Source organism: Typopeltis vanoorti, chromosome 5, assembly GCF_054136105.1.
Source record: "Typopeltis vanoorti isolate ZY-2024b chromosome 5, IOZ_Tvanoo_1.0, whole genome shotgun sequence".
Taxonomy (NCBI): Eukaryota; Metazoa; Arthropoda; class Arachnida; order Uropygi; family Thelyphonidae; genus Typopeltis; species Typopeltis vanoorti.
This window is the reverse complement of record NC_143553.1, coordinates 105,535,404-105,561,515: the sequence shown is the minus strand read 5'-3', so window position 1 is coordinate 105,561,515 and position 26,112 is coordinate 105,535,404. Positions and strand designations below refer to the sequence as shown.

General features: G+C 36.6%; 1 protein-coding gene across 1 annotated transcript in view; it reads right to left on the bottom strand.

Moving 5' to 3' along the window:
- The window catches only part of rg (A kinase anchor protein rugose), a 1,380,990-nt gene that overhangs the window by 890,425 nt on the left and 464,453 nt on the right, over positions 1 to 26,112 (bottom strand). The window contains exon 21 of the mRNA XM_090393458.1: positions 18,626 to 18,707. Within this exon, the coding sequence (XP_090249584.1) occupies positions 18,626 to 18,707 (82 nt within the window). The remainder of the gene's footprint in view (positions 1 to 18,625; positions 18,708 to 26,112) is intronic.

The window sequence follows — 26,112 nt, the reverse complement described above, 5'->3', positions numbered from 1 at the left end:
GTTGAATTCTACAGCTACTCCTTCCTTCAATATTATTGCCAGAATTTAACAGTATTGCCTGAATATAACATCTTGTGATGGTTATTTAGAAAAATCTCATCTGTTTCATTGTTCTTTGTTTCAGTAACACCAATCATGCCAATGTAATATCTTGATATGTCTACATCTGGATTACTGTGCTCAGGTCTGGTCTCCTTGGTTTCTTGGGAATGAGGAAATAATGGAGATGATTCATAGGTGCACAACCAAGATGGTGGGTGGTTTGTAATATGTTTCCTATGCAGATAGATTGAGAGTGTGTTTTCAGCTCTTGACTAGAGGTGCAGAACAAGAGGTCATCCCTGGGGCATGAGGACTAGATTTTTCTCTTGGAGAGTTGTGAATGAATGGGTTCACAGCGCTAACAACTAACTGTGAATGGGTTGTCACAGTTAGTTGTTAGCGCTGTGTCTGTTAATGGGTTCAAGGAGAGGTACAACAGATTATGTGGACAGTTTGGATATCCTGCAATGAGTCTTTGGAATCCACAGAGGTGCCCATGCAACAATAATACTTTCCCAGTTCTTTCAGTTCCACTTATTTTTCAACTAATGTCTTTTATTTGACAGTGCCAACCTTGTATTTTGCTGATGATTAGGAGTTTGTTCCAGTAGCTGATTTTTCACTGTTTTCCCTGGTTACCTAACAAAAACCGTGGGAGGATTTGTTTAACCAGGTGATTAAGCCAATAGGAATAAAATTTGGTCAGCTAAATCCCAATTTTCAGACCACCTCTTTTGTTCAGTATCAAGGTAGGTACCTACTAATGGGGTGCATGATAAGAAGGCGAGGCCTGGGCATTAGGTCAGAAGTCACAGTCAGTTCTCTGTATTCCTTAATAGGCTTTAGAGATCTCCTCCCAGTTATCTAGTTTTGACCCTTAAGCAATCCCTAAAAAATAAGATAATGGATTAAAAAAAAAAACCATCGATCTAAAAACATTCAAATTAAAAATAAAAGGACTACATACTTATAATATATACAACAAGCAACAAGAATGATTAACTCAGTGGCTTTTGGCTGATTTAAGAGAATGTGTGTGTGTGGGGGGGGGGGGTCATTTATTTTGTTAAATTGCCATGAGGGAAAGATTAGATGGAATATTTGAGTGTTTATTGAATATCAGTTAGAGATTCATAATTTGAGTTTGTTTTCTTGAAAATCAATAAGGGTAACCTTCTTCATTTTATGGTGTGTTTTAATTGCGCTGCATATAATGATATTTCAACAGTGGAGCTTTAGCTCGTGGTAGTTCCTTTGTATTTTTTTTTCATGTGGTGGAATGTATTGTGTCTGGTATAGGAATATTGAAAGCTCAGTAATGTTTAATTAAACTTGACTTTAAGGAACGAATAGTAAATCCAATGAAGAAGATATTGCATCCAAATTGACTATTAAATTTGTGAACATATATATGCTTTAGTATTATGTTGGTTTGCACTAACGTGGTTTTATGTTATAGTCAATTTTGTAGTTTATTACTAGTGCTGAAGAACTTTTGAAATTAGAATATTTGAAGATGTGCTTGATGGCGTGTAGCTATTATGAACAGATGGGAATTTTAAGACTAAATTATTATATGTTGCTCTGGAAAGAGAGCACACAATTGGGGGCCAAGTGAATGGCATAATCACTTGTTGGGGGGATATTGTTGAAAACTGAAGAAACCCATCAAGCATGTAATTTCTTGGTTTAAGCCAGTGGATGAGTATTTGTAGGTAGTGATTAACTGCACGAATATGACAGCTCTTTTCTTATCACCCTTACTAAAAAGTAAGGGTGATAGGAAGAGAAATGAAAGTCATCATCATCATCATCAACAACCATGGGTCCAATGCCCATAGGTGTCTGCTGCTATCTTGATATGATTCGTCCATTGCATTCTATATTGTGCAAGATGTCTCAATTTGTGTATAGAGTTTCTGCACCATTTGACGATGTCATTGCCCCATTCTCTGTTTGGTCTTCCTCTTTTGTTCTTTCCTTCAATAATTTCAAACAGCAACGTTTTTAAATTTCTCTCATCATTCATTCTACATATATGGCCAAATAGACGTAGTTTCCTTTTGATTATTTTCTGGATCAGGTTTTCTTTTGGTTGTATTCGTCTGTAGATTTCCTCATTGTTCATTTCTGTATCCAGCTTATTCTCAAGATCTTTCTATAGCACTTCCTCTCAAATGCCAATATTCCCCTCTCAGATTCTCTCAGGAGTACCCAGGCCTTGCATCAATAGAGCATGCTGCTGAAGATACAGGTTTTTACAATGCGCAGTTTAGTTTGCATCTTTATAGCTAGGCTCTTCCATATTTTGTCCATGGCTTTTAAAATAGTTGTTGCTCTTGCTATTCTAATTTTTATCTCTTTTTTGGGGTCCAAGTCATGCGTCATGTGGTATCCAAGATATGTGAAGTGTTCCACATTTTCCAGTTGAAATCTGTCTATTGTAACTCTGTTCAGTAACTCCTGTTGTCCGAATATCATTGTTTTAGTTTTTTCAAAGTTGACATTTAGTCCATATCTTTTTCCTTCTGTGTTTGCATTGTCTGTTCCAGCCTTGCTGCGTCTTCTTCAATCAGGACGATGTCATCTGCAAAGCAGAGTAGTTTATTCTCATGCCATTTATTGAAATGCCTCCACCTTCTTCTTCTTTAATCTTATCTAGTGTTCTTCCCAGATGTGTGATGAAGATGATTGGTGATATTGGCTCCCCTTGTCTTGTGCCTTGACTAGTGGCAAACCAATCTCCAGTCTCACCTGCTATTCTGATTTTTGCTTGTGCTTGGCTGTTTAAATCTTTCAGCAGGCGGATCAATTTATTGTCCACACCATAGGATTCCAAGACAGCCCATGTTATATTTTGATCAATATCATCAAATGCTTTTTGGAAGTCCACGAAACAGCAATATATCTTTCTGTTCTTTCTTCGAGCTTTCTCTGCTATTAGTCTTAGTGTGAGTATTTATTGCACTGTACTTCGATCTTGTCAAAATCCGGCTTGCTCATCCAGAAGATGTGCCTCCATATGCTCCTTCAGCCATTCTGTTAGTATTTACATGAGTAAATACAACAAGAGTCCTGGAAATGACAAAATAATAGGCGAGATGCTAAAATATAGGGGAGAATCAGTTGCAAAAGAAATAGATAAGCTATGTAATGAAATATGGAGATCAGGGTATGCCCCTGAAGAGTGGAAAAAATCGGTTTTGGTTGTTCTTCATAAGTAGGGCAGTGCTTTAGAATGCACCAATTACAGAACTATTGCATTAATGAGTCATCTTGGCAAAGTGTTGATGAAATGAAAGTAATTTCCAATATTTCTGAGTTTTGTGATATACTTTAGTACTAACACAATGACCTGATGTAGAATCAAATTTAAGTAGTTTATGAAAAAGTTTTCCATCTTCATATTCAATAGGAAGAGTATGACAGCAAGCAATAGAAATTATGAGTTCACATGGGCAAAACGGAAAGTCTGTAAATACTGTCACTGTATTTAAAGAAATTAGCTGATTATTATTATTTTAATTAGTATATGAACATCTGAAGAGGAGTTAGTTGTTGTGTTGAGCTGTTTTCACTTGTAAGCAGTAGCATGTGGATAATTTCTAGGATTTTGGGAACATCAACATTGGTGTACAGTGAAAAGCATTAAAAGAAGAGATACTATCAGACAATATAGTAGTCTAATTATATATTGATTTGATCCTTCATCCAAGTATAAGCAAAGCAAAGTTTGCTCCTGAAGTACTTTCAGGATTGGGGAAACTCGTGGTAAAGGTGGTATAAGTTCTCATCACTTGCCTTAGTATATTCCACAATGCAGAGCACATCTCCTTGGGGACATGTATAATGCTATGCATTAAGGGAAGGGCCACTACCCAGACCGGTTTCGACCTTTATTGAGGTCTCATCAGTGGAAGCCAGACCCAGAGGTGGTGATATTAAGGTGGAAGTAATGGAGAAGTCATACTTACCTATACGAGTTGCCAAAGGGTCTCACATGCTATTATTAAAATTCTCTGAATTAGAGATAAAGTTAAGGAAGTTTTTTCACTTGGCTATGCTACTAATTATATATTGGGTTTTATCCTTTATCCAAGTATAAACAAAACAAAGTTTGCTCCTGAAGTACTTTCAGGACTGGGGCAACTCGTGGTAAAGGTGGTATAAGTTCTCATCACTTGCCTTAGTATATCCCATAATGCAAAGTACATCTCCTTGCGGACATGTATAATGCTATGAATTAAGGGAAGGGCTACTACCCAGACCAGTTTCGACCTTTATTGAGGTCTCATCAGTGGGAACCAGATCCAGAGGTGGTGATAGTAAGGTGAAAGTAATGGAGAAATCATATTTGCCTATACGAGTTGCCAAAGGGTGTCACACCCTATTATTAAAATTCTCTGGATTAGAGATAAGTTTAAGGAAGTTTTTTCACTTGGCCTATGCTACTCATTATATATTGGGTTTTATCCTTTGTTAATCAAGCGTAAGCAAATAGGTAAAAAAAAAAAAGTTAAGCATATAGGTAAATATGACTTCTTCATTACTTCCACCTTAGTATCACCACCTCTGGGTCTGGCTCCCACTGATGAGACCTCAATAAAGGTCAAAACCGGTCTGGGTAGTGATCCTTCCCTCAATGTATAGCATAATACATGCCCGCAAGGAGATGTGCTTTGCAATATGGGAGATACTAAAGCAAGTGATGAGAACTTATACCACCTTTACCATGAGTTGTCCCAGTCCTGAAAGTACTTCAGGCGCAAACTTTAGTTTGCTTACACTTGGATAAAGGATAAAACTCAATATATAATTAGTAGCATAGCCAAGCGAAAAAAATTCCTTAAAAATATGGTAGTCTGTCTAATGTGCTTAAAAGAGTTTGGTGCTTTTAATAATAAATTTTAAATATTTCAGTAATGGTTTTATTAGCTTTGACATAAATTTTGATAAGGGAACTGTTATAAAAATTATGGGAGAATATGTCGCTTGAAAATGTCATGCCTTATTTTGATGCCTCTTCTGTATATACCAACATCAATGTTCTTCCCAAAACCCTGGACATTGTCCATGCACTGCTTACGAGTGACCAAAATCTAATAGAACAAACAAAATTAACCCCATCAGATATTGTTTCACTAACTAAAATAATATTAAAATTAAAGATACCAAGAAATGATAAACTTGATTTAATCCTTTATCCAAGTGTAAAACCAAGTATATAATTTCTTGGTATCTTTAATTTATAGTATAACCAAGTGGAAAAACTTTCAACAACTAAAATAATATTATTTTAGTTAGTGCTCACAAAGTGTTCCCATTGACTAAAGCATTAGTAGTCAATTTTCTGAACTTTTTTAGCCCATGCAGACTCACAATTTCTGTCTCCCTCCCCAATGGCATCTCATTCTATGGTAGATCCTTTGTATTGGTAACGAGAATCCCATACAAAATCTATTTTGCTCTTTAGTCACAGATTAAATTCATTATTGAATATGAAGATAAATATATAAACTTCTTAAATTTGACCCTAACTAGATCAGATCAGTAAAAATGTGTAAAAATCCAAACTCACAAATACTGAAAATTACTTGCATTTTTCTCTCTCTTTATCAACTTTACTATGTTTAAGGATCTGTCATATTAATGCAGTTCATTACTGCTTACAAAAACTCATCCTTGATCACTACTGCCTTAAAGCAAGAAATCACACACCTGAATTATATCTTCCCTTTTCAACAATATCCATAACAACTAACAGATTATGCCATTCACTCAGCCCAAAATCAAGTGCCTTCCCTCCTCTCAAAACAACATATCAAAAACTTATACATTTTTAAACTTCCCATCTCTTCATATAATCCACAAAACTGTCAAATGAACCTTCAAATATTCTAATCAGAAATTTTCCTCCTCACCAGTAATAACCTACAAAATTAAAATAATAATAATAAAACCATAACACAAACTGAACTATTACTATGTCATAATGCTGTTCACAAATTTGATTGTCAATATGGATGCAACACTCCCTTATACCAGATTCATTTTTTCCTTAAACTCAATATAATTGTACACTATGAAGAGAGATTTCAGCATTCCTATATCAGACCTATTTACATTCCACAACAAAGAAAAAATTGCAAACAAAACCACTAACAATAAACATGAACATCTTACTACTGAAATATCATTACAGGCAATACAATTCATCCTGAAATCAAGGTCATCATTATTGATTTCCAAGAAAACAAAACCAAATTATTCATTTTAGAAATTATGGACTTTACAACAGTGTTATAAATAACTCTTTTAATTTCCCGACATTTTGATCTTCGTATTAAGATCATCATCTGGAGCGTATACAAATATACAGAACAAGCTGAGTTACATAACATACAGTAAGCTAGAGAAACAATGATTTAATCACAGGTTATTCTACTGGCATGACCTCTAGTGAAAAAAAATGCAAATTAATTAATTATTTAGAAACTACATCAAGATAAATTCTATTTATGATAACATGAGCAAACATTCTTTCTTATAGATAGTTTTCTTACAGTAACAATGATGACCTATTTTGAACATTACAATTGTTATATTAGATTTAGGATTCTGGATTATCTACAATCCTGTTTATACTTAACTCTTAGGGAGAAAGGTTCCGTGGGTCGAATATGTGCCTTCCATATGTTTGGGATTTTTAGACCATCATTATTGTTCAGATTGGGGGTGGTTGATAATAATCTCACAGGTTTCCTTAAATTAAATTTTACTGTTGTTTTTTATTTCCTGCAGAGCTTTGAATTTTTCTTTAGATAGGTTGCTGTTTGGTGGGTTAGCTTGGGTAAGAACACCAGCTGCATCCAGCCTGATATTGTCGGCAATATGGTTGGGAAGGTTACAGATACCATGTTCTACTTGTATCATTAATTTGTAAAAAATTATGTCAGTTGTTGAAGTGTTTGTGTTTACAGAAAACCTACCTGTTTTACTAGAAAACAGGTAGGTTTTCTGTAAACAGAGAAAACCAGGGATCCATTGTAATCAGAATGTCTAGGATAGGGAGATTGTTATTATTTTCCTTTTCCAAGGTAAACTGGATCCTAGGGGAGGGGGGGGGGGTGATTGTTTAAGTGTTTGTGTTAAGAAGTTGTGGAGTGTATCCAAGCCATGCGGCAGCAAACACATTATCTACACAGCATTGCCAAACAGTAGGTTTAAGTGGACCCAAGTTTAAGGCTTTCTCTTCAAAGGTCTCCATTAAGAAGTTGGTCAGGGGTGGAGAACCCATACTCTCCCCCTCTATCTGTTTCTAAAATTTTCCTTGCCAAATGAAATACCTGAGCTCATGGTGAACTGAAATAGAGCTGAGATATCAGGGGGAAATTTGGCTTGGATGAGGTCCAAGGTATCTTTGAGTGGGACATTGGTGAATAAGTAGGAGACATCAAAACTGACCATTATGTCAGTGTGTGTGTGTGTGTGTGTGTGTGTGTGTGTGTGTGTGTGTGTGTGTGTTGGAGTGAGAGGTATTTATGAAGGTGTGTTGCCAGTATACTGTGTGAGCACTTTGGATAAATGTTTGGCTAATTTGTAAGTGGGGGAATCAATACCATCCACAATGGGACATAATGGCACATTCTGTTTATGGATTTTTGGTAGTCCATATTCGGGGGGGGGGGGGGTCTAGAGGTAAAAGGTTTTAGTCTGTTAGTCACTTCCACAGGCCAAGAAGTAACCTTCTTAAGGAGCCTATGGAGTGTTCTGATTTGGGAGCTGGTGGGATCATATTCTATAGGGAGGTAGGTAGACCAATCTAACAGTAAAGAGGTAAGCTTACCTGTGTAGTCAGTTTTGTTTAGAACTACAGTGGCATTTTCCTTATCTGCTTTAGTAATTATTATTTTACTGTTGTTTTTTATTTCCTGCAGAGCTTTGATTTTTTTCTTTAGATAGGTTGCTGTTTGGTGGTTTAGCTTGGGTAAGAACATCAGCTGCATCCAGTCTGATATTGTTGGCAATATGGTTGGGAAGGTTACAGAAACCATGTTCTACCTGTATCATTATTTCTTCAGAAGGGATTTTTTTCAGTGAAGCTACGGTGACGTCGTGGCCTAGCATGAGTGCACTGATTGTTTCAAGCTTCAAGATAAAGGATGACAGGTTTATTACTGTGTTGAGCGGTAATTGAGGTTTGCAAGCTGAGTTCTTTTTTTATACTTTCGAATTTTTTGATGTGCTGACATAATATATTTTGGAATTCCTTTTCTGCTGAAGCACTCGAGACATTGGAAAGGATCATCCAAAGGTCATTGTTCAGTGTGGCAGCAAGCTCTTCAAGTGCACAAATAGCCTCATTGGTGTAGGCCAAGAGAACGCAGGTGGTGGCAATCTGCTCCCGTAATAGAGCGAAGCTAGTGCATCTACATCAGTGTACTATCTGCGAAATGTACGCTTTGCAGAGTGCAGTCAGAGTGTGGTTAGATGATGATGATAAAGGAGTGAATGCGTGAAGAAAATGTAGGGAAAATGAGGAATTGAAATGTATTTCGGATCGTGAGTGTGATATTTTTGTCAAACTTCAGAATGAAGAAAATAGGGATATGACAAAAAACGGCGAGGTTGTACCAGAGAATTGTGAGCGTGTGAATGTAGAACGTGTGAATGATAGTATTAATGGTTTTACAGAGAATAAAAAAGATGAGATAGATGCAATGAGTGAGATCGCGTTGTTGAATGGTGCGATACAAAGGGCAAAACAGCAGCTAGACCATATGAGCAAAAGTCGACTGAATGAACCAACCAATAATAAAAAGTATGACAGGAAAAATAGGCGTATGAGCATGAACATGAACAAAATGAAGGATAGAGTGCTGTATGGAGACTCGTTAGTACGAGGTGTGTTAGTAGAGGATTTCACAAAATCGTACCAACATGGTGCGACCATAAAGGATGTAACTGAATCTATTAGAGAGCAAAAGGAAAGGGTGAAAGAAATGATTGTTGTGGCAGGTATGAATGATTTGAAAGGAGATAAAATGGAAATGATAGAAGACCTGAATGAATTGTTTGAGGCAGCAAAAGAAAAGAGTGAGAGAGTTAGAATGATTAGTCTTTTGCCACGGTATGACAGTGAAATGTTTAAAAGGAGGGCCATAATTGCGAATGACTTTAGGTGTGGGTTATGTATGACGAGTGGTGTGGAATTTGAGGATGTGTGGAGTGAGTTCGATGGGCGAAAGGATCTATATAAGATGGATGGCTTGCAGTTGAATGGTTACGGTGTAAGGAGACTTGAGAAAGTGTTGCTGAATGCAATGGACGGGCAAATTCAGGGAAACTAGATTTATTAAGGGGGGGGGTAGATATACAGACCTTAGGGAGGCAGTTGAATGTATGAATGAATATAATATGCCCGAGCGAATAAGGACAACAAATCAGAGTGGGATAGTTAATATAAGGCATCAAGGTAGGGTTGGGGCTAATGGGGATCTTAAATTCATGTACACTAATGCTAGGAGTATTAGGAACAAGAAGGAAGAGCTTTTGGCCATGGTTGGCATTTCCAGACCACAGGTTATTGGTATTAGTGAATCATGTCTGACTGTAGATGATATAGCTAGTGGGAATGAATGTGAGGGGTATAGTGTGTTCAGGAATGACAGGGAGAATAAAATGGGGGGAGGAGTATTGTTGATGATAGCTGATGAGCAACAGCCAAGGAGAATAGAAGTTGAATTGCAGGATAGAGAAAAGAGCACATTTGAGGCCATTTGGTGTGAGATTGTGGCTAGCAGAACTAAATATACAATTGGGTGCTGCTATAGACCAGGTGATGGAAAAGATGGTGGTGACAGTATGCACAAGCAAATAGAAGAAATGAGTGGAAGGAGGGTAATTATTATGGGAGATTTCGACTATTGTCGCATTGATTGGAGAGAGGAGAGGACACACGGGAGGAAGGAATTGGATTTTATGCGGTTATTAAGGGATAACTATCTGCGACTGCATGTAATGGAAAATACTAGGGGTCAGAGAATGCTTGACCTAGTAATTACATCTGAGGATTTGGCTGTAACAAATATGACCACATTGCCACCAATTGGTGAGAGTGATCATAGGGTCTTCACTTCGGAGGTGGCTAAAGGTGTGGAATTTACAATTAAGACAGGGTACATGTGGAATTATCGGGCTGGAAAGTATGACAAGCTTAGGAGTTTGATTGGTTCAGTGCCATTGCATGTACAACTGCAAATACTAGAAGTTGATAGTGCATGGGAGGCAGTTAAGAAGTGTTTGCATGAAGCATGAAGCTGACTGTATACCTAGAGTCCGAATAATAAATCAAGTACGGGTTAAATGAATGAAAAACACCATTAAGCTTGAGATGCAAAAAAAGAAAAACTGCAGAGGGAATTTAAGGAGAAAGGTGACCGGCAGGCACATGAACGGTATAAAGCGCAGGCCAGAAGGGTAACGAGTGTGGTAAGAAAAGGAAAAAAGGATTACGAAAGAACATTGGCCATGCAGGCTAAAGAGAATCCTAAACAGTTTTTTCTATATGTAGCAAGTAAATGGAAAAATGTACATGGCAGAATGATTTTAAAGAATGCCGATGGTAGGGAGGTAACTGAATCAGTTGATATAGTTGAGTTACTGAGTGAGCACTTTGCAAGTATATATCATCCAGGTTGTGACATTGCAGAAACGAATAAACCAGTAGATTATACGGGAATTGTGGTGAATGACGTGGAGTTGAGTCTATTGCATAACCTGATTGTCAATACATCCGTGAGATTGGATGGTATACCAGCTCGTGTCGTACGAGAAGCAGCTAAAGAATTGTCAGTACCCTTGACAATTTTGTTTAATTAGAGTCTCGGGTCTGGGTTAGTCCCGAGGGGGTGGAAAGAGGGGAAAATAGTTCCACTGCATAAAGGTGGTTGCAAGACTGCTATTGTAAATTACCGACCGATTAGCATATCAGGAATCATTGTCAAGGTCTTAGAGAAATTAGTCAAGAAAAGAATACAGGATTGGATAGATGAAAATAGGATATTGCATGGGGGACAACATGGTTTTGTGAAGGGTAGATCATGCCTCAGTAACTTGCTCACGTTTTATAACACAGTGACGGCTGAACTGGATAGGGGTAATGGGTTTACAGCGATACTACTGGACCTTGCCAAGGTTTTTGACAGGATACCACATGGAACACTAATCAGTAAACTGGAGCAGATGGGGATAGATATAGGGTTGGTGAGATGGGTAGGAGGGTGGTTGAAGGAGAGATACCAGAGAGTGGTTTATGCAGGAGTGGAGTCTAAAAGATGGCTTGTGACTAGTGGTGTGCCGCAGGGCTCTGTTCTTGGACCACTGCTTTTCAATTTGTTCATCAATGATATAGGAAAGGATTTGAGAGGAAGTGTTCACTTGTTTGCTGATGATGCAAAGTTGGGTAGAGCAATTGTGAGTGCACAGGATGTCAAAATTTTACAGGATGATTTGTATAGTTTGGAGGACTGGGCTAGGAAAAATGGATGTCAATTTAATGTGGCAAAGTGTAAGGTTATGCACTTTGGGGTGAAAAGAATAGCAGCAGTATATCACATTGGTGGAACCATACTCCAGGAGATTGATGAGGCCAGGGATTTGGGAGTGTTGGTGGATAGGGAATTGATGTTTAGGGGGCACATTGCAAAAGTGATTAAATCAGCTCATCAAATCACTTGGCTTCTGAAAAATACTTTAACATGCAGAGACAAACAAGTTGTTGTTCCTCTGTATCGAGCCTTGATAAGACCCCATCTGGACTACTGTGCCCAGTTATGGGCACCAGGGTTTCTTCGTGATGGGGAGGAAGTGGAGAGGATCCAGAGACGAGTGACCAAGATGATTGAAGGTCTGTGGAATGACTCTTATGAGAATAGGTTGTAGATTTGTGGGTTGCAGAGATTGGACGATAGGCGAAGGAGGGGTGATATGATTGAAACATTCAAATTACTGAAGGGTTTCTATAAGATTGATCCAGAAGATATTTTTGAAAATATGACTGGTGGTGGGAGGACTAGGGGCCATGCATGGAAGCTGGGCAAGAGCGTGGTTGACAAGGGAGTTAGAGCTAGGTTTTTTACTTGGAGAGTGGTGAATGAGTGGAATAAGCTTCCAGAGTCTGTTGTGGGTGCTACGACCGTGAATGAGTTTAAGGCAAGGTATGATAGGTACTGTGTGAATGTCGAGTAGTTGTTCTTGACATGATGTTAGTGCCTCCCTCGATGAGTCTGTCGACTCCTTGGAGTTGCCCGGAACAACAACAACAACAACAAAAACAATAATAATAATAAAATGCGGAGAGCTTTAGGTGAAGTGAATCAGTGTTTTAATTTTACACAGTTAGGGATCACATTATTATCCCAGCAGCGTTTTAGAAAGGCTAATTGATTCAGTTGTTTAGAGATCTTCAGTTTTATCTTGCTGTATTGATGGGCCTTGCATGCGATGGAATCTCTGTGGATTATTGTAATTCTTGTAGATAAACTTATACGCTCGTAATACATAACTGATAACTGTCAGATTTTAGGGAAAGACAATGTATACTAGAATATTAATTAAAAACTTTAATTAACAATTCCTATATTTCGGTAACGTTACATTATCATCTTTAAGGAACATAAAAATAACGATAAGTGCACGCAATCACTAAGACTAAACAAATATGGCTGAAGAAAACAACTGAACAAAAATATGACCTGACAACTTGTTACAAACCATATAAAATATTGGCATTTCTTATCCTCTCCATCAAAGACCAGCCACTTCCCCTAAGCCTACCTGGAATTTTCCAGGTCCCATGTAGTTGCAAACTGTCCTACTACAGCTAAACAGGCAGAACAGCTAATATCAGGATATCTGAACATAATGACTATATCCAGTTCCACCAATACAGCCACTTAGGACTTGTGCCATGCTTCGGACACTGGCTACAAAATATGCTGGAAGAAAGCCAGTTTACTACACCGCAGCAAGTATAAATATGAGAGATTATTCCTGGAATCAGTCTCAGCTCTAAAAAATTCCCCAAACCTCCACATCTTTGGATGCATGAGACTGCCCCAAATATGGGAGCATGCATTTTAAGAACATCAGCCCAACAGCCAAGACAACTCAATTTCGCCACTAGAGGGGCACCTTTAAGACTCTAGGACCGACTTGAGCCATATTTGTTTAGTGTTAGTACCTGCATGCACATATCATTAATGTTCTCTGAAGATGGTAACTTAATCTTCAGAGAACATTAATGATATGTGCATGCAGGTAATAACATTACCGAAATATAGGAAGTATTAGTTTTTAATTAATATTCTAGTATACATTGTCTTTCTCTAAAATTTGACAGTTATGCATTACCAATGTATAAGTTTATCTACAAGACTCGGTTTAATCCTTTATCCAAGTGTAAGCAAACAAAGTCTGCGCTTGAAGTATTTTCAGGACTAGGGCAACTCGTATATAGAAGTTGGTGACTTCACATCATGGGATAATAAAGCAAGTGATGTGAAGTCACTAACTTCTATATACGAGTTGCCCTAGTCCTGAAAATATTTAGACACTGACTTGTTTGATTAAACTTGGACAAAGGATGCTCTCTCAAGTAAGTTTACAACTGTTTGTTGGCAGGATTCACATAAAAAAAATTCAGTCACCTCACCTCACCTACCCAAGGTGATCTGGTTGGCAAAGCATTCCTCATAATCATGAGATGGTCAATTTATGAGTTTTATATTTTAGTAAAATGCAAATACTTAAAGTATTTAGATATAGAGCATAACATGCTATAATGTAAAGAAAACAGCCAATTCCTGTTATATTTAATATTCAATAGCAAGTTACAGAAATAGAACCTAATTGGGCTGCATAACAGAGGTAAAGATGTAATAACCTCTAGTCAGCTTTGAATATAAAGATGATCTCAGGAAATGAATTGTTGAAAGTTTTTTTCACTTGGTTATACTATAAATTAAAGATGCCAAGAAACAGTATTCTTGGTTTCATCCTTTATCCAAGTATAAGCAAAGTTTGCATGTGAAGTAACTTCATGACTGAGCTACATGTATATAAAGGCTAATGACTTCACATCAAATGCCTTAGTATCTGATAATGCAGAGCACATATCCTTACAGACAAGTATAATGCTATGCTATGCATTGACTGCTATGACTAAGACAGTCAATGTGCAAAATACGTTTACAGAAATAGAACCTAATTGTCTATTAGGAAATGAATTCTTGAAAGTTTTTTTTCACTTGATTATACTCTAAATTAAAGATGCCTAGAAATTATATTCTTAGTTTAATCCTTTATCCAAGTGTCTGCACGTGAAGTAACTTCATGACTGGGCTACTTGTATATAGAAGCTAAATAATTTTGGCAAAAACTATTGTACATTTTTAGTCTTCATAACTGATGTAAATAAATTCTTTATTTACATCAGTAAATTTACATTTGCATATTTATTGAAATGATCACTGTAACCAACTGAGGTACAGTGTGTAGAAGGAAATGTTGAAGAAGCCACCATTCAGGAACCATACCTGAAATAATTCACATTAATAAGCAATTAAAGATCCACTCTGCCAAACTGCTTTTTTTTAAACATTAACCAAGTGAAAAACTTTCAACATCTTTGTCTAATCCAGAGTATTTTAGTAATAAGATGTGACACCTTTTGACTACTTGTATATGAAATATGACTTCTGCATTACTTCAACCTTGGTATCACTTCTGGGTCGGGCTCCCACTGATGAGAACTCAATAAACGTTGAAACTAGTCTGGGTAGTGACTCTTCTCATAATGCATAGTGTTATGATTATTGTGCTTTGCATTATGGGATACTAAGGCAATTCATGAGAAGACATTAGCTTCTATATATATATGTAGCCCAGCCGCGAAGTTACTTCATACGCAAAACTTTGCATACACTTGGATAAAGGATGAAACCAAGAATATAATTTCTTGGCACCTTTAATGAAATGAATTGTATATTATAATATATGAGTCTGTTATATACAGGTGTACCTAATCATACAACACGTTATATTCTAGACCAGCATCGCATAGTGAATTTCATTTTATAGCAAATCACTGCCTTTTTTTTACTCCACTTATAGATGCATTATTGGTTTAATAATATTTTTAAGCAGTTACATCTGTATAACTGATGTAAATTTTTCCTTATTTACAACAGTTATTAAGACTAAAAATTTAGAATAATTTTTGCCAAAATGGAAAAGTTTTTCCATTTCAGAAATAAGACAGTCACGTTTACGGATAAATGTAGTAATAACTGATATGTGGTGCTTAAGGTTCAAAGCTGTATAACCGAGAGGAGACCTCCACATAGCTTTTAAACAAATGAGGAGAACAGCCCAGGGTTTCTCACCTAACGTCCAATCCTCACCTTCTCGTGGTGCACCACGAGAATACTACCTGGATACTAAATGAACAAGGATGGGTTGGCAAGTTGGCATTTAGCCGACCAAATTGTATTCTTATTGGCTTAAACCAATATACAAAATGATGGTACAACATGACAAAATTTCATGCCTGCTGGGGTGTCGCTCAGTTAAACAAGGCCCCCATTGTTTTCGCCAGGGAACCAGGGCGAACAGCGAAAAGTCAGCTACTGGAAGATAGGTACAATTAGATAAGTACCAGATCGACATAATAGGGGTGACTGAAACAAAAAAGACAAAAACTGGTGAGATCTTTCTAAGCAATAAATACAAAATGTTATATTCAGGCAATGACAATCAAGGAAAAGATGCAGTAACCATAGTATTCAACACAAAATACAAGGCTCATCTTCTTAAATGGCAGGTAGTGTCAAGTAGAGTCATGTGGGCAAATATGAGAATGGAGATCTGGACAACGAGACTTATTTGTGCCTATGGTTCCACAGAAGGTTTTACTAAGGTAGAAATGGAGGCATTTTTTGAGGCTTTAGAGAAAGCAACTGACACAATGAAAAAGGAAAAGCTGGTCTATGTTGGGGATCTAAATAGCAAAGTAGGAAGTGATTGTCAGACATACAAAAATATTTTGTGAAAATTTGGAGAAAAGTGCAAAGCTAATAATAATGGCAAATACCTGTTGGAATCTGCTCAGGACATGGACTGGTTATCACTAACACCATGTTCCAACATAAAAATGTGCACAAATTCACATTGAGAAAAGAGGCAAGGAATAAGAAAAGTCTCATTGACTATGTTATTGTTGATAGTGATGTTTTCTCCCTGGTGCAGGACACCAGAGTGTACAGAGCATTTGAAATTGGAAGCAATCACTGTTTAGTCTTGAGCAGGATAAAATTGAATTTCATATTGAAAAGAATGACATGTAAGAAACTTTTAAGGTGAATAAAAGTTGAGTAGCTCTCAGATGTGAACTGTACACTAAAATACACAAAGATTATTGAAGAAAATATGAAAGAGTTTGAGAACAAGACCCAAACCTTGGAGATTCAGTGGCAAAACTTGAAGAAAACCCTGATTGATTCACCCAGAGAGGCATGTGGTGAGGTTGTCTGCAAGGATAGAAAAATCAGAACTCCATGGTGGACAAAGGAAGTTAAAGAGGCAGTGAAGGAAAAGAAGAAAGCATATCAAAAGTTCCTGGTAAATAAGTCAGCTTGTGCTCTTACAGAAACAAATGTAAGAAAGCTAAACACTGAGTAAAACTAGCTAAACAAAAGTCATGAGAGGACTTTTGCAATAACATACAAAATAAATATCAAGAAGTGGTAAGATATTCTGGAGGTTGTTGAAGAAGCTTAGAAATGGAGGAAAGAGTGCTGTAAAAGGAGTTAGAGGTGATAAAGGTGACATGAAAACTGGAGAAAAAGATATCCTTGAAGTATGGAGTAATTACTTTGAAAATCTGCTAAACGAAACAAGCAGTGATGACAGCACAGTGGTAAAAAGCACTGACCAGGCATGCAGTCAGGAATACATATCCATACTTGAAGTGTAAAAAGCCATCAAAGGCTTGAAATGTGGAAAGGCAGCAGGAATAGATGATATTCGACCAGAAATGCTGAAGTATGGTGGTATAAGAGTCTTATAGTGGCTGCAGTGCATAGTTCTGAATGCCTGGACAGAGGGACGAATTCCCGATGATTGGAGTAGAGCTCTCATAGTACCCATATATAAAAAGGGAAATAAAACTGAATGTGAGAATTACAGAGGTATTTGGCTACTGAGTATTCCAGGTAAGATATATGCAAGTATACTTGAGAAACGGTATAGAAGAATTGTTGAAGAATAGCTTGTTTAAGAACAAGCTGGATTCAGGCCAAATAGAGGTTGTCAGGATCAAATCTTCACTTTACGACAATTAGTAAATTCCCTGACTAAATTGAATAACTGTTGTAATAGATATGGTATGAAGGTCAGCAATAAAAAGACAAAGACAATGAAAATAGGTAGAATCGTTGAAAATGTCAACTGTGTTTTGAACGGAGAACCTGTGGGACAAGTAAAACATTTCAGCTACTTAGGCACGATTTTTAGTGAAGACGATAAATTAAATATGGAAATAGACAACAGAATCAACAAGGCTGGTGTGGTAGGAAGTCAGATGAATAAATTCATATGGAATAAGAGAGAAATTAGTCGGAACACTAAATTAGCTGTATACAAGACAGTGTTAAAACCAGTTTTAACTTATGGATCTGAGAGCTGGGTCAGAAGTAAAACACTTGACCAAAGACTAGAGATTGCAGATATGAGAGTCCTGAGAAAGATTAGAGGTGTGAACAGATGGCATCAATGGCAGTATCATATTAAAAATGAGGATATTAGGAAAGAACTTGACATTGTCAGCATCCAGGAATGCGTTAGCAGAGCTAATCTCAGATGGTATGGTCACTTAAATAGAATGGGAGAGGAAAGATTAGCAAAACAAGTGTTCTCTGCCAGGTTGGCAGGAAAACGACTCAGAGGAAGACCAAGATATAGGTGGACTGATACGGTACAAAGTGCCTTAGACGATAGAAATATAAGATCTGATAATGTTGGAGTCTTGACAAGTAACAGACTGATTTGGAGGAAAATTGTAGATAGGAAGTTAGTAATGAAGTAAATTTTTCATGAAGTATTATCATATCCTGTACACCCCTTGAGGGTACATGTCAGGAATTTGATGATGACTTTTGACTTCACTAAGAACTTTCTTTTAAACAATTGTAACAACAGTAGTGTGAGGTAAGTGTTCAAAATGCAACCTGTCTTATTTTTTTTTTATACACCATCTTCATTAATTTAATACTTTTAATCTTAATTGCAAATGATTAATTTTTTGTCTGTCATTATTAACAATAAAATAAAATAACAGCTATAATTTAACACTTTATAAAATTCATGGTGAGAGAGAGAGAAAGAGAGATAGCAAGCAACAGCATTGTAAACAGAGTCTACAAAAGCTGCATATGGGTTGATTTATGGGAGGGCAATGTCATTAAAACCATCATATGAGTATGCTTATTTAATAATAATAATAATAATAATAAAAATAACTTACTTGGGTTTTCTAATCTGAAGTGAGATTCAGGTTCAGGATGTTTTGTATATATTATCTGACTTGAAACATGTTCAGTAAGAATCTATGAAGTGAATAAAGAAAATAATTCACATTAACATGCAATTCGAGATCTACTCTGTTAAACTGGGTTTTTTTTAAACAATAAAAACAAGCATGATATAAAGAATGAATAATAATAACAAGTGTGATTGCATTAATAAATGTGAACAAGCACGCATGCGCACAAACATTCATAGTGAAGAATTTATGGAGATAAAAACACACGTTGAAATAATTAATTGTAATTTAAGAAAATAATATTTGACGTTTCAATCTCTGAATTGAGGTCATCATCAGGAGAATGTACATGAGCACTGGACACAAGCTACATGACACTACACAAAAGTAAGATAAATCTAAATGCATTGTTAATCATTTACCCTAGCACTGACCTCTGGTAAAAAAATAAATAAATAAATAAAAAATATAAATTAATTCACAAAATAAAATATACAGATGACAAGAGGAAAAAAACTTCTAAATAAATAAAGTTTTATAGTGGAACTATATTAAATACATTTTTACAATCCTCTTATATTAAGGTTTTCTTATGTTGCAGTTCTGACATCACATTCTGGATGCTATATAGGTTGCAGATAGGTCCTCCAGATTCTTGGAATTACTAATCTATTATTCTTGTTCAGATTTGGATAATGTTTCAGCATCTCACAAGCTTCCTTGAACTTTCTTTCAAACCAGGTTTTGGTGTGGTGTAGAGACTTGGTGCCTTTACAGATGATTCTGTGACATGTCAGAAGTGCATGGTCAGGCAGACCTGTTTAACCACAGTGGTGGAATTTAGTGTGGCATTTGTGCCCTGTATCTCCTATGCAGCAGGTTGCAGATGCAATGAATTTTGTTAACTCCTATGTGGGCAAGGTAGGGAAAGGGATCTTTGGATGAGCTGAGTATACTTCTTAATTTTGCAGGAAATTTGAAGTATCCTTAATGTGGTATTTATGTATTTTTCTATCTATTTTTTCTGATATTCCCCTAATGTATGGTATGGCTATGGCATTATTGTGGAGGATCTTGTCAACTGTTTTGTTGTAGCCAGTTTTTATAAATGTTTGGCAAATAATTTCATATAAATTAAAGATGCCATGAAATTATATACTTGGTTTTATCCTTTATCCAAGTGTAAACAAATAGTTTGTGTATGAAGTAACTTCATGACTTCACAACAACTGCCTTAGTATCCCATAATGTGAGCCACATATCCTTACAGACATATATAATGCTATGCATTATGGGAAGGACCACTACCCAAGACCGGTTTTGACATTTATTGAGGTCTCATCAGTGGGAGCCAGACCCAGAAGTGATACCAAGGTTGAAGTAATGCAGAAGTCACATTTCTTCAACCTTGGAATCACTCCTGGGTCTGGTTTCCAGTGATGAGACCTCAATAAATGTCGGAACTGGCCTGGGTAGTGGCTCATCATATAATACATAGTATTACACATGTCTGTAGGGATATGTGCTTTGCATTATGGGATACTAAGGCAATTGATGTGAAGTCATTGGGCTCTATATACATGTTGCTCTGTCATGAAGTCAGCACAAACTTTGTTTGCTCACACTTGGATAAAGGATGAAACCAAGGATATAATTTTTTGGCATCTTTAATTTATAATATAAGTGGAAAAGCTTTCAACATCTATCTCTAATAATTTCATATTCTTTGTTCAGTGCCTGATCACTGGAGCAAATTGTCAGGGGCCTCTAGGTTTGAGAATGCTGATGACTCCTAGTTTTTGTGCTGGATGGTGGTATGTAATTTTTATGGTAGGCTGTGAATGAAAAGCAGCCTGAGGGAAGATGTATGACAAGTGTGCTAGAAAAGGAATCACTATGAATGCTGACTGCTGTGTAACCTTAAAAGAAAGAAGCATATATATATATATATATTATTATTATTAAAAGAGGCCTCCAGGGAGTCAGAGACTCATTGAGGGAGGCCACATACTACACACACACTTATTCTTGAATTCATTCACACTGCTTGCACTCACACCATCCAAAGGCAATCCATTCCAACCAAGCACCACCCTCCGAGAGAGAAATCTAGCCCTCATACCCTTCTTGGGGGCCTTCATTCTCAGTTTCCAAGGATGCCCTCTTGTCCTTTTCCTCACCCTCCATAAATTGAAAAATTCCATCAATTGAAATCATACAAGATTTCAATTGATGGAATTTGTAAGTAAGAAAGTTTGTAAGACTTACAAACTTTCAGAAGTTTGTAAGTCTCAAGTATATCACCCCTCTTTCTCCTGTTTGCTAGTATCTACAGTCTACAAATTTTCAATCTGTCTTCATAATCAGTACTCCACAATCCTGATATAATTTTTAACACTCTCCTTTGTACTCTCTTCAATATATCAGAATCACAACGGAAACCAGAACTGTGCACAATAGTCCAAGTGAGGTCTTATCAAGGCCTTGTAAAGAGGCAAAATAACATCCTTATCTTTAGATGTGAACGTTCCTTTCAGCATTGCAATTATCTTTTGAGTTGTATTTGCAATCTTTACCACATGGCCCCTGAACTTCAACTTTTTATATCTATTAACACTCCAAGATACCTAGTCTCATCAGTTTCTTCTAGCCTAATCTCACCTATATAATACGACATTGGATATCTAATCATGCCGAAGTGAATGACTTTACATTTACTGACATTGAACTGACACTCATTTTCCCATGCCCACATATCCAGCTTATTCAAATCATTCAGCAAAGACTGCATATCAGCAGCATTCCTGATTTACCCTACCTATCTTTGCATCATCAGCAAATAACTGTATGTCGCTTGTCAAATCCTTCCCAATATCATTAATGTACAGATTGAATAACAGTGGACCAAGCACTGATCCTTGTGGTACACCACTTGTTACCTTAAACCTTGAAGACTCAGATTCCCCCGTATACCACTTTTTGATATCTGTCAGTCAGCCATCCTCTTATCCATGACAATATTGTATAACACAAACCCATATTCTCCAATTTAGGCAACAGTCTTCCATGCTGTATTCTGTCAAAAGCCTTAGCAAAATCCAAAAGTATCATGGTGTATTTGTTCCCCTTGTCTAGTTCAATGGTAACATTGTTATAGAATGTGAGCAAGTTGCTAAAACATGACCTTCCCTTAGTAAACCCATGTTGGTCATTGCAAAGTAGAGATTCACTGTCAACCCATTTCTGAATGCAGGCCATAACCAATTTTTCCAAAATCTTCACTGAGAATAGTTGGATACATCGGTCTTTGCACCATCCTTGTGCAATGGAATTACCACACATTCCTGTGGAATCTTCCCTGTTCTAAGACTTATATTAAACATACATACTGTTAAAAATGAACATAAGTAAATCATGATGATGTGAGATTTTTACAGTAACATTGTGGAAGAGTAGTCAATGTGTAACTCAGGTATGACAACAGTGAGCCAAGAAGAACAACAGATAACTGTGCATATGGGAAATTTGCATGAGTTTAAAAGAAATTGGCTGAATCTGAATCTGGATGAATTTGGTGTTAGTTAACTGGTGTGTGTGTGTGTGTGTGTGAGTGAAAGGGGGGGGGGGAACATAAATGCTTAAGAAGCAGGTTGCAGTAGCACAGATAAAAGGTGGATGTAAATGAAAGTGTGATTATGACAAGGCAGAATGACAACGTATCAGTGTCAAGAATAACATTAGGGAACAAGGAAATTTGTCTCAGTAACAAAGACCTCTTGAGGGAGTGCACGCATACACACGCATGCACAAAAGCAACACAATATTAAATTAAATACGTGGATATAACACTGAAGTCCTATTTAGGTGAGAGTGCCTTCTATGGGCATTTGTAAGAGGCTTAGGTTGTAAATTGAGATCTCTGAGGATTAATCTTTTCCAAATTTTGAGAAGTTTCTTGCATTCATATTGATTTAAATTCAGTTGATTTCTGATAGCAGGTGAAGATTCCAAAAACAGTCTTTCTTTTTTAAATTTACTGTGATGGAGTATGGTTTTCCCCAGCAGATCCTATGCACTGTCTGCACCATCAGATTCAGCATAGCTATGATTGTAGATGTATTGTTTATGTTTATCTATGCAGATAGTGGCTGATCTATTTGTCTGTAGAAAGTTTGCCAACTTGCGAAACAGGTACTTTATATACTCCAGGAACTGAAAGAGGAGGGAGCTGGTCTTTAGTGGAACAGATAAGGGTAGTAAGTTTCAGGTAAGGTTAAAAAGCTTTGCAGAGGTTATATTTTTTCAAGGACCTGGCTAGTTTTTTCTGATGTACCCCCAGATGTATGGGATGGTGATGGCATTCCTGAAGTCATTTTGAAGAGATGGACATAGACTCAGAAACAAAGGTTCTACTGGTTAGAGTTTTAATGATGTGATGCTATGAGTGGGATGTGAGGATGGGAAAGTTTGTGAATATATCTTCATATGTGAGTGGGTTTTCTGTATACAGAAAACCCACTCACATATGAAGTGAGAGAGAGGTTACCATTCAGAAAGCATGTAACAAGGTGCCAAGGAACGGTTGTTAGTTTCCTTTTCAACTATAAACTGGATTCTTGGAAGTAGACTATTGAGGAGACAAGGTATGAGTCTAATGTGTTAGGGCCATGAGGCCAAAAAGAGAACACATCATCTAAATATCTTAGCCAGATAGAAGGTTTGAGGAGGGGAGGAGGGGGAAGCTGAGTCTATGGCTCATTTTTCAATGTAAAAAATGGCAAGTAGAGATGAGAGCAGGGGGAACCCATAGCAGTTCCCTCTATCTGTTTATAAATTTTTTCTTCCAAGAAACATATCAATATCTAGAACTGATGGCAAAGGAAAAGAGGTCTAAGATATCAGAAGGAAAAATGTTTATGAGTGTTGAGGTGTTATTCAAAGGAATACTGGTTAATAGTAAGGTGGTGTCAAAGCTAACCAATATATCTGTATTATTTAAAGTTAGATTTTCAACAAAAGGTTTTAAAATACAAGGTGTCCCAAAAGTCGCCAGTTGCCATACATAGGGAAAAATGGGAAATTGTAACTAAATGTACCTTTATTTACAAAATATTCTCTACATGTTGGCCACCTCTTTCTTTTCTTTATAAAAAATATTAAAAATATAAAATAGAATATGAGTTTGTTAACTTTTCCTATGTATGGTGACTTTTGAGACACTCTGTATAGAGGTTTTTTTTTTATATAGGACATGGTATGACCAATATGTGGAGGGGGGGGGGGGGAAGTAAGGGAATTTGTTAGCTGTTTTGATAATTCATAGAATGGGAAATCAATGCCATCTACTATAGGTCTTAGTGAGAAAACTGCATTTATGAATTTTAAGTAAACTGTATATCACGTTCAAAGAATGAAAACAGAAAGATTACCAAAACAAGCCTTAAAGTACAAGCCATTAGGAAAAAGAAAACCAGGACGTCCTCTTAAACAATTCAATAATGACTTCTAAGGCTGGAACAGGCCATGCTAGGCCTAAATCCTTGATATGCATGATGATGATGTATATTGGGATTGAGGAGGGAGTAGAACAAGACCTGGAGGGTTTAATATATATATATATATATATATATATACAGGTATCCCATGATTAACGCAGTTAATTAATCCATCAATGTTACTGCATATATCAAAATCGCATTAATCAAATCTAATAATCAATGGTAAAAATTACAATTCGTCCATAATCGATTACTGTGTTAATAATTCGTTTCATATGGTAATCTTTTAGGAAAGATAAAAAATGAATGCAAAGTAAATGTTTAATAAATACGTGTACCTTCATTATTTACTGCAATTTTTTTATCAAAAGAAGTTATCAAGAGTCATTTGAAGTTTTAGTTTTTTACTTATCGGCATAAATTCTACAATAACAAGCAAAATGACTCTCCAGACCTTGGAAACAAGCAATAAAACAAAGAAAAAGTACTGCAAATATAATACATGATAGTACAAATTAAGTGGATATTGAATCCAACATTATTTCATAGCCAAATATAGAAACTACAAGAGTTTCATGCCGAATATATAGAAACTAAAAGTTTCGGCGGATGCAAGCATAAGCAACCTTCTGGACAACTCATAGTAAAGGTGGGGTAAGCTCCAGATCACTTTCCTTAGTATTTTCCATAATGTAAAGCACATTTCCTAGAGGACATGTATGATAAATGAGCCTTTGGCTCTCTATTTCAGTAATACATTATGGTTTATTTATTTGCAGTTACAATCTAGAAATTATTGAACAAAGAATAAAAAAAATAACAACTAAACCATACTATACTGACATCGGAGGTCACGGTATCTCTCAGATACAACTGACTGTCAAATATCACAAACCTTTACATAACATGTTTTAAACCAAACTGACAAAAAAAACAGTGCAGTATATCACTTGTAACATATGAATGCACAGCTAAATCACTTAGGGAATTGAAACAACGTAGATCCGAATATAAATTAAATAATACTTTAATAGATATTTCCGATATTTCGGCAATGTCTCATTGCCATTTTCTAAAGGAACTTACAAAAAGGCAGATGCACACAGGCCCTAACAATACAGTAACTGGAAATGAAGATATGAAGCCTCTGCCCTAAGAAACTCTCCAAACCTCAACAAATTTGGTTGTATGCGACTGCCCCAAATTTGGGAGGCATACATCAGCAGACCTTCAGCTCAACGGCCAAGAACACCTACTTAGCCCGCCAGAGGGCACCATCAGGACTTCTAGGAGAACGATAGCTTCATATCTTCATTTCCAGTTACTGTATTGTTAGAGCCTGTGTGCACCTGCCTTTTTGTAAGTTCCTTTAGAAAATGGCAATGAGACATTGCCGAAATATCGGAAATATCTATTAAAGTATTATTTAATTTATATTCGGATCTACGTTGTTTCAATTCCCTAAGTGATTTAGAAATGCATAACCAACGTATAAGCCTGTCTACAAGAATGCACAGCTACTCATGACCTCCAAGCTATACACTGAATTGTGTAAGAATATTTATATTAAACATTTTGCATGTATCTGTCAGATCAGCTGCAAGCTCCGCAGGGTTAAAGGTGTGTTAATCAAAACTCTTGCCACGTATATCAAGGGATTGCGACAATTAATTTTGCTGCATTACTCAAACCCCGTATTAAACAAAACCGTGTTAAGCAAGGGATACCTGTATATATGTAGGATGTTCAATAAGTTATAAGACTATATTTATACAGAAAACAGATTACCTTTAATCGTCATCATTTACATGGTCTTTTTCAAAGTAACACTACCGTGAGACGTGATGCATTTGTCCCAACGTTGCATCCACTTCTTAAACACATGTGAAAGTCCGTTTTTTGAGAGTTCTTTCAAAATCGCCTCCACAGCTTTTACACATGCTTTGTTGCTTTCGAAATGGCGGCCTCTTA